This window comes from Coccomyxa subellipsoidea, assembly GCF_000258705.1.
Source record: "Coccomyxa subellipsoidea C-169, whole genome shotgun sequence".
In the NCBI taxonomy this organism is placed as follows: domain Eukaryota; kingdom Viridiplantae; phylum Chlorophyta; class Trebouxiophyceae; family Coccomyxaceae; genus Coccomyxa; species Coccomyxa subellipsoidea.
The window spans coordinates 2,634,657-2,648,279 of NW_005178038.1; the positions used below are offsets into that span (position 1 = coordinate 2,634,657).

At 51.2% G+C, this 13,623-nt stretch overlaps 2 protein-coding genes across 2 annotated transcripts; both read right to left on the minus strand.

Annotated features, from left to right (window-relative positions):
• Nucleotides 1-364: 364 nt before the first annotated feature.
• COCSUDRAFT_41160 (hypothetical protein) lies at nucleotides 365-4,535 on the minus strand (the record flags this gene model as incomplete). Its single annotated transcript, XM_005649377.1, has 11 exons — nucleotides 365-439; nucleotides 662-898; nucleotides 1,234-1,441; nucleotides 1,893-2,036; nucleotides 2,221-2,384; nucleotides 2,484-2,554; nucleotides 2,837-2,936; nucleotides 3,442-3,720; nucleotides 3,995-4,174; nucleotides 4,283-4,366; nucleotides 4,485-4,535. 11 exons carry the CDS (start codon nucleotides 4,533-4,535, stop codon nucleotides 365-367), a joined length of 1,593 nt encoding a protein of 530 aa, XP_005649434.1.
• Nucleotides 4,536-8,130: 3,595 nt separating this feature from the next.
• Nucleotides 8,131-13,611, minus strand: COCSUDRAFT_65584 (hypothetical protein). Its single transcript, XM_005649378.1, has 10 exons — nucleotides 13,580-13,611; nucleotides 13,284-13,368; nucleotides 12,645-12,876; nucleotides 12,029-12,264; nucleotides 11,593-11,731; nucleotides 11,041-11,168; nucleotides 10,368-10,619; nucleotides 9,857-10,030; nucleotides 9,272-9,433; nucleotides 8,131-8,757 (listed from the first exon to the last, which is right to left on the minus strand). Exons 2-10 carry the CDS (start codon nucleotides 13,290-13,292, stop codon nucleotides 8,620-8,622), a joined length of 1,470 nt encoding a protein of 489 aa, XP_005649435.1. The 5' UTR covers nucleotides 13,293-13,368; nucleotides 13,580-13,611; the 3' UTR covers nucleotides 8,131-8,619.
• Nucleotides 13,612-13,623: the final 12 nt, after the last annotated feature.

Consider the following 13,623-nt stretch of genomic DNA (forward strand, 5'->3'; position numbering starts at 1 on the left):
TTCACGAAGTCCTGCATTCATTCATGCATGCATGCAGATGGCACCATGCAGATGGTGACCTGTTCTATTCACTGCATCCGCATGTAACTTTGGGCTGCATGTAAGGCAGCTAGCTCACGTGAGCTGACGAGTTGGCTCCATGCAATCTGCTCCCAAGCTTGCAACCGCTGTCTTTCACTGCAGGATCCTCTGTCCAAACCTTATAATTATGATAAAATCGTCCACTCATCTGCGTCTGCATCTGCATCCGGCATGCCTGCAGACGAGTACATTTGCGCGAGCTTTGCAGACGTCTACTACAAGCTACAATTCGATCATTCCTGAGGCCTGGATTGTCATGCACTTCATGCCGGCCTAGGCCATCCTAGGAGCCCCTCTTCTTAATGTCAATGTACTGCCCCTCAATGCCATACTCCTCCTTTAGATACTTCGGAATCTCCTGCAGCAAAGAATGGCAGAGTCTATGAGTACAATAAAAAGCTCGCTTACTCTTTAGTGGATGCAAGACATTACCATGCATGAAGCACTCTGTCACAGATTGAGCATTCTGCAACAAGCCCTGTGAAATACATGTCCGCAGAGGGGAAAAAGTGCTGCATGTGGTTTCCTTTCACAGCACACTCTGTGATAGTTCACAGCAAATCAAGATATAAAGCCCCACCTGTAGCAAGTTCCCCTGCAGTGATATCTCCTTGCCGGTCTCTGTCTTTCCAGGCAGCTTGGCAACGCTGCAGGAAGTCTTGAACTTGCGCTGCAGAGCCGCTCCGAGCTCGTCCGCATTCAAACCGAATGACTCAACGTGCATCAGGTGAGTCACGTGCTTCCTGCCCCCCATGCGGTCCTCCATGCTCATGGTGATGTTCTTCACGGACCCCTTTTTCACCACCTCAACCACCCCCTGCAAGCCCACCGCAACTCCTCTCAGCTGCTGAGGTTGGATATTCCATCAGACAAGGAACCATGGCCGACTGGCTGTATGTGGAAACAAGAGGCTCTGCAAGGGAAGTTCAGCCAAGAATTGTGCAAGTATGTGTGAGCTGATGAAACACGTTCTGGCTTTGGGACATCTTCCCATGGTAGATGCACTAAAAAAGGGTAGTCTTGCTCTCTCAGCCATCTGCATATCTGAGGGGATGCAACATTGGCCACATGTGGACCTAGCACCAGGCTCCTCAAATAGATGACAATCACTGCACTGTACCCCAAGGTGCATGCTTGACCTGCTAAAGACACCTGGTAGGAAAGGCAGGCATGCAAAGATCTGTTTGTGATTATGTACATTGCTGCGCATGAGAGGGTGAGGCTTGCCTCTGGGGAGGATCGGGCCATGGTGTGGAAAAGCGCCAATTTGCCCAGCAGCCGGCGCATGGTGTCCTCAAAAGGGTGGGTCTCACCCTCCTGCTGCGGCTCCTTCTTGTTGAACAGGTGGCCCACCAGCAACCTGCGCGCAGCAAGATAGCAACTCCCAAACTGTGCAGCACAAAACATGAACGAAACAGATCATGGTAGCGTGCATGCATGGCTCGGGATGAAGCCTTTCTCTACATGCAGCAGCTTCATATTAGTGTAACAATCTCACAGCCAATAACATATGATGCAGCAAGAGAACTCCCATGACCATTTTCACTGCGCATTACAGCAGCTCTGCTTTCTCAAAGAGCTCGCACACGAGAGCACGCCATGATAAGATCAGGCAGCAAAAGGCAGACAGAAGTTGATGAAACGGATCGAGGCGGCCACCATTGGCGCAGGTAAACGTCACGAGTTTCAACAGAGACTGCCAAACAAGGGGTGAAATTATAGATTTCAACATTGACATTCTAAGGTTGCTATTTTTACGTCTTGAAATGCACAGATGGCAGCGCTTGTCTTGCTGGGATGGCGGAGCGTACTTGTCTAACTTGATGGCTCCCTGCCCAGCTCCTAGGCCCTCTCTCTCAGCATATGCCTTCAGCAGAGCACACACTCTCTCCTCGCTGTACAGAGTGTCCTTGTCAGCATCCGAGTCAAAGATCGGCCGCAGAGATGTCGGCACCCTGCAGCAGCAAAACACCCACTGTGTCGAAAGGGCATGAGAGCATCAATTCTACACACACACCACAGAAACACGAACACCAGGTGGATGAGACTGTTACAGTTATTAGTTCTGCGTGTGTTGTTACCGCACTGGTTCTCTGCATGTCCTTTCGAGATGGATGGTAAGGAGCAAGAATGGCTGACCTGTAAGAATATGTCACAGTGATTTTGCTGCCGCTGGTGGAAGCTGCAGAGGAGTTGCTGGCAGCTGCCTGCTGCCTGGGGGAATAATCAGTGTACAGCTCATGGCTGCGATTGACAGCTGTCAGCTTGTCCTGCTTGTGGATCACCTTTGTGGTTAGTAGTCCCTGCAAGAAGCATAATGCTTGAGTACTTCTGGCTGTATCAGATATAGCAAAGGGGCATTTGCAGGAAGCAGATGCCTCAGAGCGGATGACCGGGCTCACCTTCTTCTCAAAAGTTGAGAGCAGCTTCGAGAGCTTCTTGTAGGAGGATTTCTTGATGTCTATGTTTGCTCCTGCATCAGCATGGCCCACCATGCATGTCAGTTTTTGGAAGATGGAAGACAGACTTTGTATTGATTATCTCAAAAAGGGGTCGAAAAATAATTTTCTGTCTCCAGGAATATTGGATCTGATTTTTTTTGAAGGCGTCTTTGGAAAGCTTTAAAAGAGGACATTTCATTGGCGATGGCTGCATGCAAGCTTGCATTGTGGATGTGGTGCAACGTATTCCTAAAGCACATCCGACTTCGACGCAATCCAACTTGAATTGGGACAAGTACTGTGGAAAGCAGTACCGTCAGCCTTTGCGGGCAGCATGTGCTTGGAAGAGAAGTCGCTAGTAAGCATGGGCAAATCCTCGTCTGCCACTGAGTGCAAACCATGCAAGAGGCACTCCTGCAGGACACCACAGAAGAACATCATATCAATGCCAACCCTCTTGTGTTTTTCCATTTAATCAGAAGCTTGGCTCCTCCTCAGTTCTGCTCTTTTTCATTGTGATTACCTCTATCAAAGCGTCTGGATTATCCGGTATAGCACGTGAAGGTGCCATAGGTGCAGTGCTCTCCTGTGCATGATTGTCATCTCCATCCGCAGAAGGCTCGTACGGCTTATTGGATCCTTCCGCATCCTGACTGGTACTGGGATGCTCAGAGACGGATTCGTTTTGGGCCGAAACAGACATTGTCTGCACGCCCTGTGCGATCTCCACCTCAGATCCAGTATCATCCGATGCCTGCACCAAGAAACTTCTCACTTTTCCATGATACCGTATATCCCTCATTCTCTGATCACTCCCCTGGCAGAGAAATGGGACAGTCTGAAAGGCGCCCAGTCATGGAGCTGTCCTGCATCAGAAGGACATGCTGAAAGCAGCAGATGAGCATGCTTTACGCTTTACCTTCACGGGGAAGATGCGAGTCGGGGTGAAGCTGGGATCTGGGGAGGCTTTGTCCCCGAGGCCCCACAGCTGATCCCCAAAGAAGTGCAGCAGCTTCAGCCCCTTGCCCTTCAGCCCGGTCCTGGCCACCTCACTGCTGCCCACTTCCATGGTCCCCACTGCAAAGGGAAATGGGTTCCCTGGAACTGATACTGCGCGCAGATCCCCTGCGCTGAAGTCCCCTAGTCCTCCCTGTGGGACAATCAGGCCTTGCAGGAACAGATCAGCTCCTCCCAGCACCTGCACAGGATTGCATTATCCTTTCAATGCGCCATTTGTCACTTGTATAGCAAGCTTGTCCTGCCAAGAGGCAAGGTGCGTCTGCAGACAAGGTTCACTTAAAGGCTGGCAGAATCTCCTACCCCTTGTTGGCCTCGCTATACCCAAGTAAGACCCTTTCAACCATGGGCACACTGCTCACTATTTATACCCGTCCCCGTCAGCCGGTGTTACTATGAAGGAACAGGAATGCCTCTGCAGAAGTTGAAAGGCATTTTGAGGTTAGTATCCCCACCTTTGGCGAAACTTCACTGTAGGTGTACAGGGTCTCGAGGATGTGAGGGCATTTGCACAGCGCATAGACTGTGGGCACCAGCAGGTCGCCGCGGCCGTCTGGATCGAAGAAGAGCGGATTGGCATTGCCGCATGTGTATGCAATCGTCCTATTCTTCAGCTTCACCACCTGAACTTCCGCCTGGGCCAGAAAAGAGCAGCAGAATCAAACATCTTCAAGTCACAGAATTTTGCGGACAACAAGATCCAAAGGAGCGGTCTGGCGCGGAGAAGAGTGTGCAGAGCTCACCTTTGCAGGGAAGAACTGGTCTACGTCCTCTTCAGACAGGTCAGGGAAGGAAATCTTGATTTTCCTTTTCAGTTCCTTCACGTCCTGTGTGTGAGAGATATGCAGGTGGAGTCAGTTCCTCTCAATCCATGAAACAAGATCTTCAGACGGATATTACACAGCATGGTCATTAGGCAGGCTACATCTTCTTCTGGAACAATACCTTTCCCGAGATCGGCCGTGCAGTCTGAATAGATACATTCTTCTTGAACATATTTTCAACCTTATGCCGCGGATTTGATGCCCTTATGATACAGCAGAATCAGTGACTTTTCTTTGTATTGCTATTGAAGAAACGGTAGTCAGTATGCAAACAACTTAAACAGATCTGTCAAGATGTCCGACTTGATCTGCGGCAAATAGCAGCCACAAAATTCTCGTCCGCCCAAATCGACATCCACGATAGGAGATCTTAACTACAATCAATTCAATTTGCAACAGTTTGGAGGTTGACTTCATGCCTCGTCTCGAATCCAGATCAGGTGCGGGGAGTCCATGTCAGCATGGCATGCTGCTGCGCAGCTGGAAGGAAGCCACTGAGGGAGAATTCTTGGACTTCTGCTGTACACCGCAAACAAACAAAGACATCGTTGATTCGGCAAAATAGAAGAAGATATTGAATCAACGCTGAAGTGACGGGGAAAGCAGAAGGTGTTGGCCTGGTGTCTGTTTCTATATTTGTGGCATCTGTAGCTTGCAGCTAGCGTCAACCTGGCCACTTCATCAAGTTTGTTCAAAACGCCAAGAAGGTCGCAGAAAATGGCTGAGCCAGACACTTTCAAGCCATGGGTGTGGGCAGTGTTTGCATTCAACACACTCTTCAATGGAATATTTGCCGTCCTCTGCTTTGCAACTTTCTCGGTAAGGAGACGATGTTCTTATTTGGTGGTTTAATTATCATTTAACCTTATTCACTTCATCTGATATTTCCATCCTTGTGTGAATTTACCACCCTGTGCTACTTCTTTTGGACTTGTCGGATGCTTCATTAGGGTTGCAGGTATCAAGTCCTATCCCTAACAGAGGTCACATATGCTCTGATGCGCGCCTTGGATGTACTTGCAGAGCTTCAGGAAGATGATGGATGATACCAGCTTCACCTTCCCGGCAGGATCAGACAAAAACACCTGGGAATGGCTGTTTGATGGTGCAGCTGTCAATGCCTTCTTTGCCCTCATATTGGTCGTACTCTCTGTGGTGAGTCACTTGATTTTGTTGAAATATGCTATATGTAAGTTTCATGACAGAATTGCGAGCTCTGGTGTCCTTTACACCTGCGTTTAATCCTTTGACTTCAGCTGTTTGGTTCTGCCATGACAGGCGTTTGCCATCCGCTACATGATCTTCAGCAGGCGTGCGCTGTCGCACCCTCGCTCCAGCTATGGCAAGGGCATAATGGTGGCCACCAGCCTGTTTGCAGCTCTGCACATGATCAACATCGCCACCCAGGTATGCCACGCTAAGCCAGTGCCATGCTTAGCCTGCCTGTGCTTGTCGTCAGCTTTCCCACTCTCTTGAGGGACCTGCTATGGCGGCCTTCTGACTGGGCAGAACGCTTTCCTGATTAAGTGGAAATGGGCACCTCACAGCTGAAGACCAATCATTCTAAAGATAGAGATCATGATGCGCTGCTGTAACACGATAACTCTGTGTGCCTGCAGTTCCTCAGCTTTCAGCCTGCCATGAGTCACTGGGTCAGGGACTACCACGCCCACTTCAACAGGGTCCTCCTCATGGCCACGTAAGCTCACTGCCCCCATCATCACCATGCATGCCTGGGTTTGCACATCTGCTGCATGTCTAAAATTTGCATGGGAAAAGGGCCCTGTCATACCAATGCCCAGCCGGCAAAGGCAAGCATGAACAAGGAGCACCGTGCCCACATGAGGCCTATGCTTTGATCCGGCAAGTCCAACAAGGGGAGGATATGTGGCAGCATTCGCCTGCTGCTTGTCTGCAGACGCACCTTGTCTTTGGCAGCAACAGCGGGTAATGATAGTGTCAGGGATTATGTCAGCTGTCCCGCGCTCTGCAGGCCGCAAGACTGAAGCAACCCTTGACTTAGCAAGAGATATTCCTGACTCCCTGACTTGACAATTACTATCGTCACATTTAAGAGACCTGTGGGAGCCACCTGAGGCTCATTGGTCTTAATGGGCAGTCCTTCAGTCCGTCTTCAGACCAAGATCTCCCATTTGTGTCTGGTCGCCGTCAGTGATTTGGCAGTTATTTGACTCTGCTCATTGCTGTGGTGCAGGGTGGCATTTGGGTATATGAGCGCGGCTCTGCAGCTGCTGTTCCTGTTCATGCTGCTGGTGTGGCACAACAGGGAGGCAGAGGCGCTGGACAGGGTGGCCCTGGCTCACAGTGAGGCTTGAACCTCCCCCACTTGATGGTGACTGACACACCACGTAGGTGTCAGAGCACGAAGACCATCTGCACACCCCATTATTACTGTACTGCAGCACAGTAGTACCGGGTGACTGGGCGGCTATCCTTCCTCGAGCCGATACGCTGCAGGCGGACTGGATGGCAATGCATGCAAGTCTTTGGTTGTGCTGGTGATGCGTACATGTGTACAATATCCTAGAAAGTAAGAAGACGTCGCGGGGCAATTAGTCAGCAAAGGGACTAGTCAGCAAAAACGACTCTTGCGGATAGTGGCTCAGAATTCCTATAGTGCCGTCGAGTTAGGGAGCAGGGGACTTTTCTGTAGCTGTTGCTTACCGGCCATGCCGAAGGACAAATCAGGCTCTTACATGAGGTGTGTCTTTTTGGAAAAACTTCTGCAAGCCAGTGGCAGCGTATTCCAGTATTCCTCAGCTATTTTGAGTACCTAATCCTAGGTAAAATCACTATTTTCACCAACTTTTGTGATAGCAATGCCATTGTAAGAGGAAGGTGAGTCGGGCAGCACAATTCATCAAGATTGAAGTGCTCTGTTCCGATTCTACTGTTCGGAAGCACGCTGCATGTTATGCATCAGTTGCATTCCTGGAGTCTGGCATTTGCTTGAATGCCTCCTTATGCATGTCTCACGCATGTTGTTGCAAGACCAGTGATGCATCCTGGTGCATGCATGCGAGCGCTTGAGGCTCTCTGTGGGTGCAAGTGGTGATGAGAGATTTTGCGCCTGAAGAGGACGAGGAGACCTTCGGCATGCATGACGAGGAGGAGGTGCGCTACCGCTTCTCTGGGCCGGGGGAGGGAACGGCGCCGTCAGAGCAGCCGCCAGCCGGGCGTGGCACCTGAGGCCGGCACCTGCCGCCATCTGCCGCCACATCAGCTGAAGGCTTGATCACCTGCATGCAGCTCAAGCATGCCATGCAGCTCTTGGAGGGGTGGAGCCACATGGGCATGGGTAGCAATGATGGGAAGCATGCAGGGCGGATGCTCATGGCCTGCATGGTCGATTGGCTACCATGGACGTTGAGTGAGCGGAGACGAGATGCCTTTTAACCTAGGCTCTACAAAATTGCCGCCCGGTGGCTCGCTCATTGAGATGGAAGAGCTCATGAACATGAGTTATGTTTAAAGCTGCTTCTTGAGCATTGTACATGTTTATGAGAGGCCATGTGACTTATGTATAAAAGGAAGCTAGTCTCAAAAGCTTCAGCAGCTTAAGCCTGAGACGGAGCAAGTCAGAGTCCAAAGCTAGATCTAGGAGAGTGTGGCCATTGCAGTGAATGTGTTTTGAGTGTGTGCTGTGAGTGTATGCTCACAACGGGGTTCTTGTAGACATCAATGGACTAGGCAACAAAAGGCGTCCTTGTAGAGGGGACGTGCTATTATTCGATTACCACGTGCATGTTGACATTCTGGTAGGATATCTTACATTTCCGCTGTTCAATCATATTGTCACCAACTCAAGCTGTTGACATCACTTCATCGAACTATAAACATATCTCTGTCATCCTAGCACAATCCTGGATAGTGGTGCTTGCACACATCATGATCAAATCAGCAACATCCAGAACAGATCCGGAAGGATCAGCACAAAAATAGTCATAATTCAGGTGCTTGGCAATCAAAGGGCATCGAGGTCTATTCTAAACCCCATGAAATATGCTTGCAAAAATGGGAATTACTCTGACCTGGTCTGTAATTCCCACGTAGTTTCAACACATCTTGCTGCTGTGTGCCCACCCAATCAGGGTTCTAGCCTGACCGAACATTCTAGGCCGTCCCCTTCCAATGGCAAGGGCCCACCCTATTGTACACTGTACACTGCAGTCTAGTCTACTACTGTATCTGCACTGCTGTCACTGATAACATGCACTCAGTGATCAAAATGCCACTCACTGCTTGAGGGCAATGCAGAGGCCGTTCTTGCGCCACTCAGAGGTTGGAGACACTGTCATCTGGTTGAGGATGTACTCGCATACAGGCTTCCATGCGGTGAAGGTGCACTTGAGGCCAGAGTCCTTGGGGAACACCTGCGCGCACATGCCACATCGCCAGCTCAGCATTGCTGCCAGCTCACCATATCCATGCATGTAGGGGCATTTAGGAACAGAAATGTAGGAGGAAGCTTGGATTTTGACATTTTGTCCGTTTTGACAAGCGTGAGCTTGTTATTTTCCTGGAATCCTGAGCAAAGTCTCACGCTGTCGATCGAGGGGACATGCTTCGTTTCAGGAAGAGCCCTGCTCTGTTGTGATCCAGATGACTCAGCAAAGGTCTCAGAAGGACACAGCTGACAGTGCGAGAGGCGTTTCCATGCAAATCAACCAAAGTAGAATGCAAGACATGCAAAGCTTGTCCCTGGTGCTAGATCTAGCAGGTCCTAGGAGACTCTTTAGTCTAGAGTCCCCTGATTCTAGCAACCCTCCCGAACTTTACACATTACCATCACGCAGGTGAGTAGCAGGTTTTCAGGGCCAATATATCAGGCACAAACCCTAATATCTAAAATAAAATAATCAAAATCTAATAACTTGAGAATCGCACCTCGATGAAGATGGGGTCGCTGGTGGAGGTGGGGTTGCTGCTGCAGCGGCCTAGTTTGGCGAGCGCTGACACATCGCTGAGCTGGCTGTTGCCGAAGATCAGCACTGACGGCGGCGTGATGCTGAAGCCCGGCAGGGTAGGGCCGTTGCTGCCTGGGGGCGCCTGTGATACAAGACACCAGGAGCCCATCAGCAAACAATCGGTAAGGCCGACGCAGGGATTTAGTTGATACACAGCCATGATTGTGAGGCGATCACACTCCGGTCATGCTCTGCAAGATCTGCGCCGCATGGACATGCAGGGGTGCAACGCAACACAATTGCCACTTTTCACTGTTCAGTGCAGTTTTGCTCGCTTTCTGCGGGCGTGAAGCATGCCGTCCCATGAGCTTCTGCAAGTCAGCCGAAGCGCATGCATTGCAGCAGGTGAAGCAAACACCAGGAGAGCTGGTTCTGATGAGGCATCGCACTGCTTTCCTGCCTTGCTCCTTTGCTGCTCAACAGGAAGAGTAATCCTTGTGCATCTGGCTGGCGGTGGGACAGTCCTCAGAACATTGGTGTGTGTGTTGTGCTGGAAATGGCGCACCGGGAGGGCGGGCAGGCCAAAAGCGGGGGCCGAGCGGCCGGTGGCGTTAACGACCGCCAGATGGTCAAGGGTGGCGAGCGTAGTAAGCGCGCTGTTGTTGGCAATGATCAGGGGACCACCGATGGCCTCCAGCATCGGCAGGTTCAGCTTTGCCAGCGCCGGGTTCTGGCTGATCTGCGCGCAGGTTGCAGGAACTTTGTGCGTCAGCGGCAGAACATGTGAGCATTGTCAAAACATATTAATAGTGTGCCGTTCACGACAGTGCTGTGCCTGAGGAGTTGGTTCAGCAGTAGCAAGCAACTGTGCTAGCAGCAGGCATGGCACATTTCACCGTTGCAGATGCCTTGGTCCAAAAGAATGCCCATGGCAAAATCTGAGAAGCCAGCTGCGCACGCCTCATGCACGGATATCAATTGGATATCAGGGAGTACCCTTGGCCTTCTGTCTCTTGACATTCGGAGGTGTTACGAAGACAAGGAGTGCAAAATTTGAATTTGAATTCAAATCCCACCTGCAGCCCTGTGGTGATGACGTCATCGGGCGCGTTGGAAGCGACGGCGGTGAGCCGGGGGGCCTCGAACGATGTCAGCGTCGGGTTCTGGAAAAGCGCGATGCCCGATCCGGCGAATCGCAGAGAGTAGAAATCGAAAGCTGCCATTGCGTTGTTGTTCGCGATCAGAATGTTGCCGTCGACTGCTTGGAGTTGGTTCAAGGTGCCTTGGTCCGGGAGTGCTGTGCCGGTGACCTGCAGATTGCCCACCACCTGCCCAAAGCCAGCGACATGGATTGGTCATGAATGATCAGAAACGGAGTAGTCACGCTGCCTGATTTGGCATGTAGCTGACTACACTGACACGCTTGCCTAAGATGGAGTGGCAATCGTCGCCAGAGATGGCAGCCTTGTTGGGGCTGACATGCATGCATGCATGGTCATACCCGAATCTTGGCACGCCTTTATGTGAGTGCACAACACAGAAGGTGCTAGCCAGTGTCCACAACAATGCTGCATCATGCATCTGACACAAGGTGATGAAAGGACAAGAGCTCTCATCAGAGCATAGTACTACATTGCTTGCATGGACATGCCAGAATGGCTCTTGAGGCTTTTGCACGATACTTAACAGATGCATTGTTTTGAGGCCACCAGGCATGGAATTAGGCATCGAGAGGGGAAGAAAAACCACCTTCTTTGGCTTGAAGGTGATTGAGGAGAAGGAGGGCAGGGTGTTCTGAGATCCCACTCCTGGGATGGGTCCGCCTCCGCTGATCTTCAACTGACTGATGAAGGGCTTGGTGAAGTCTGCCGAGGTGCCTGCAGCAAAATCACAAGTTCCTTAGCCACAAATTTGCAATGATGCTGCTCACAAGTGCATGCTGTGAAGTACAGAAGTGCTGTAGGACCACAGCACACATCTTTCAATGGCACTCAATGACCAGTCGTCTTAAGATCGACCGCCTCGAGCTCGATTCACTTATTCTTTTCACAGTTCAGCTGAGTTACATAGAGCTCTTTCAGAGGAAAGGGACAGCCCCCTTGGGCATCACACGATCTTCTAAGACATTAAAAATGATGACAGCATGTCGTGACATCCTAGCAGACTGCACATATCATCCTTCAAAAGAGGCTGACCAGACGATGGTTAGCCTCCCTGGAGGTGCAAAAAGCGTGGGTGGCAACTCTTTAGTAACTTGTTATGATTCTTGGTAAGAGCGCTGCCAGCAAGTGGGTGACTCACCGGTGGGGATGCCTGTGATGGACTCGAGGGAGGGCAGGAAGTCAAGGGCGCTGACTTGGATGAAGTTGCCAAACAGCACGTTGATGGACAGCATGCCAGTTGACACCAGGTTGCCCAGACCCAGCCTGGCCAGGTAGCCCTGCGCAAATCACCACAAAATCGCTGAGCTACGTACCTTGCCAATTTTTCATGGTTCAAGACACCAGACACGGCAAGGGATTTGCTTTCTTAGGAGTCCTGCCAACAGCTCCCGTTTGCCTTTGCACAGCAGGATCGTCATACACCGGTGCAAAAGCATTTAGCCATTTTGCCACCAGCTTCCACCAAACATTGCAGCTTAATATTCTTTGACCTGAAAGGTCTTCTCCGATCCTCCCAAGACTCACCAATTTCACTGTGCATGTGCACCGGCATCTGATGTGGGCAGGGTGCTGACCTGGATCTTGGGGTCCTTCTGCTGCAGGAAGTTGCCGGTGGAGTCGACTGCCGGCGAGATGTCGAGCAGGAGGGAGCCCTGGAAGACAGTGCAGGTGCGGTTGTAGATGGACGCCTCGCATGGCTTGGTGGGGTTAGTCACCGCCGTGTAGAGAGCGTTTATGTCAAAGACGGTCACGTTGCATGTGCTGCCCGTTGCCTGGATGTGCACCGCCTGTGTGGGGGTCCCGCAGTACACTGCACATGCGCGCACATGCCGGCAACCCGTCAGCACATGCCATGTTCATTCTGTCGATGCGCGTGATAAGTGATCCGCGAAGGAGGTAGAGCCAAGAGACACATGCCACTAGCCCGTCAGCATGTGCCATGCATGCAATCTGCAATCACTGATGCTTCAAGGAGGCTGAATCGCTGCTTAGAATCCTGACCCATTGCCCGGCATGCATGGGCACGTTTGTCATACTGTGAGTCTCATGCCAAAAGGAAGTGCAGGCATTTTTGGGTCTCAGGGTGAGTGTCAAGCCGGAGTGGGCTTGATCAAAGACAGTTGAGTGACCTTGTCATAAGCCGCTGCTTGGGTGCAGTCAGGCACAGGTATAAAGAAGGTGTATTTTCACCTGGCTGGGGCTTGGGAGGGCTGGGGGCGATCTTCTGCTGGTCACCAGCGCTGTATGACAGGGCGCTGAAGACATCCTGCAGCGCAGATTGCACGAAGCTCGTGGTGCCCTCGTCCAACTGCAGCGCTGGCAGTGCAGGCGGCTGCTGAGGCTGCATCTGCTTCAGCGACCTCTGGCCCAGGGCGGGCGCTGCGCTGAGCAGCGCCAGGGCGGCCACGAGGGCGAGGGCGGCCTGCAGCCGAATAACAATGGCAGTCAACGGTGCTCGGCCAACCTGTCTGTCGGCTTCTACCTATTCTGACCTCCGAAACAGGGTCTCGAGCAGCAAATGATGATGTTTGTTGTATCCTGATGCAAAACTCAAACGATATTCACAAGTGCAGGATGCCAGTTGCCCGGATCACGACCGCATCCTGATTTTGTCGGATCACGCATTGGGACTCATTCTTATAGCAAAAATCTTCACAATCGATTCTTCTATGATGTACAAGAGCTTTGTGACTAGATCGCGGCTTCATCTGACAATCGGGCAAGAATGACCTGAGACCCATTGTACATAACAAGATCGCCCCTCACGATGCGATCTTTGAAGTATTCTACTGAGAAGTACAGAACTTAAGAGTATTCCGTTATGATTACCTTGAACATGACGGCGATCGGTCTGTGATTTGCTTGTGGGAACAGGTTCGTTGCTGTGATTTGTACTAGGGCGGAGTCAGGACACCTGCAAGCGAGTGGATTCCGGAAGTCAGAACCACGTAGCTTTCCATCCTGCTGCACTATTGTTCTACAGAAGCTCTATGAAGCTCGTAAGAGGCTCAAAAAGGATGCTTCTGACCTGGGACAAGGAGAGATCTTCGCATCCGGATTGCACAGCGCGACATCTCCACACACTTGCACAAAACATTGAGATGTCTAAGTCCTCAATGGCTTACCTTTGATCTTCAGGAGGTGTCTGTTGATCTACTTCTGGGTCTGT

Excerpts from the sequence above, each read along its gene's own strand:
- COCSUDRAFT_65584 (XM_005649378.1), bottom strand. Across the intron at positions 9,434-9,856 it reads TTGGCCTGCCCGCCCTCCCG|GCGCCCCCAGGCAGCAACGG; the intron begins GTGCGCCATTTC and ends CTTGTATCACAG. Across the intron at positions 8,758-9,271 it reads GCGACCCCATCTTCATCGAG|GTGTTCCCCAAGGACTCTGG; the intron begins GTGCGATTCTCA and ends ATGTGCGCGCAG.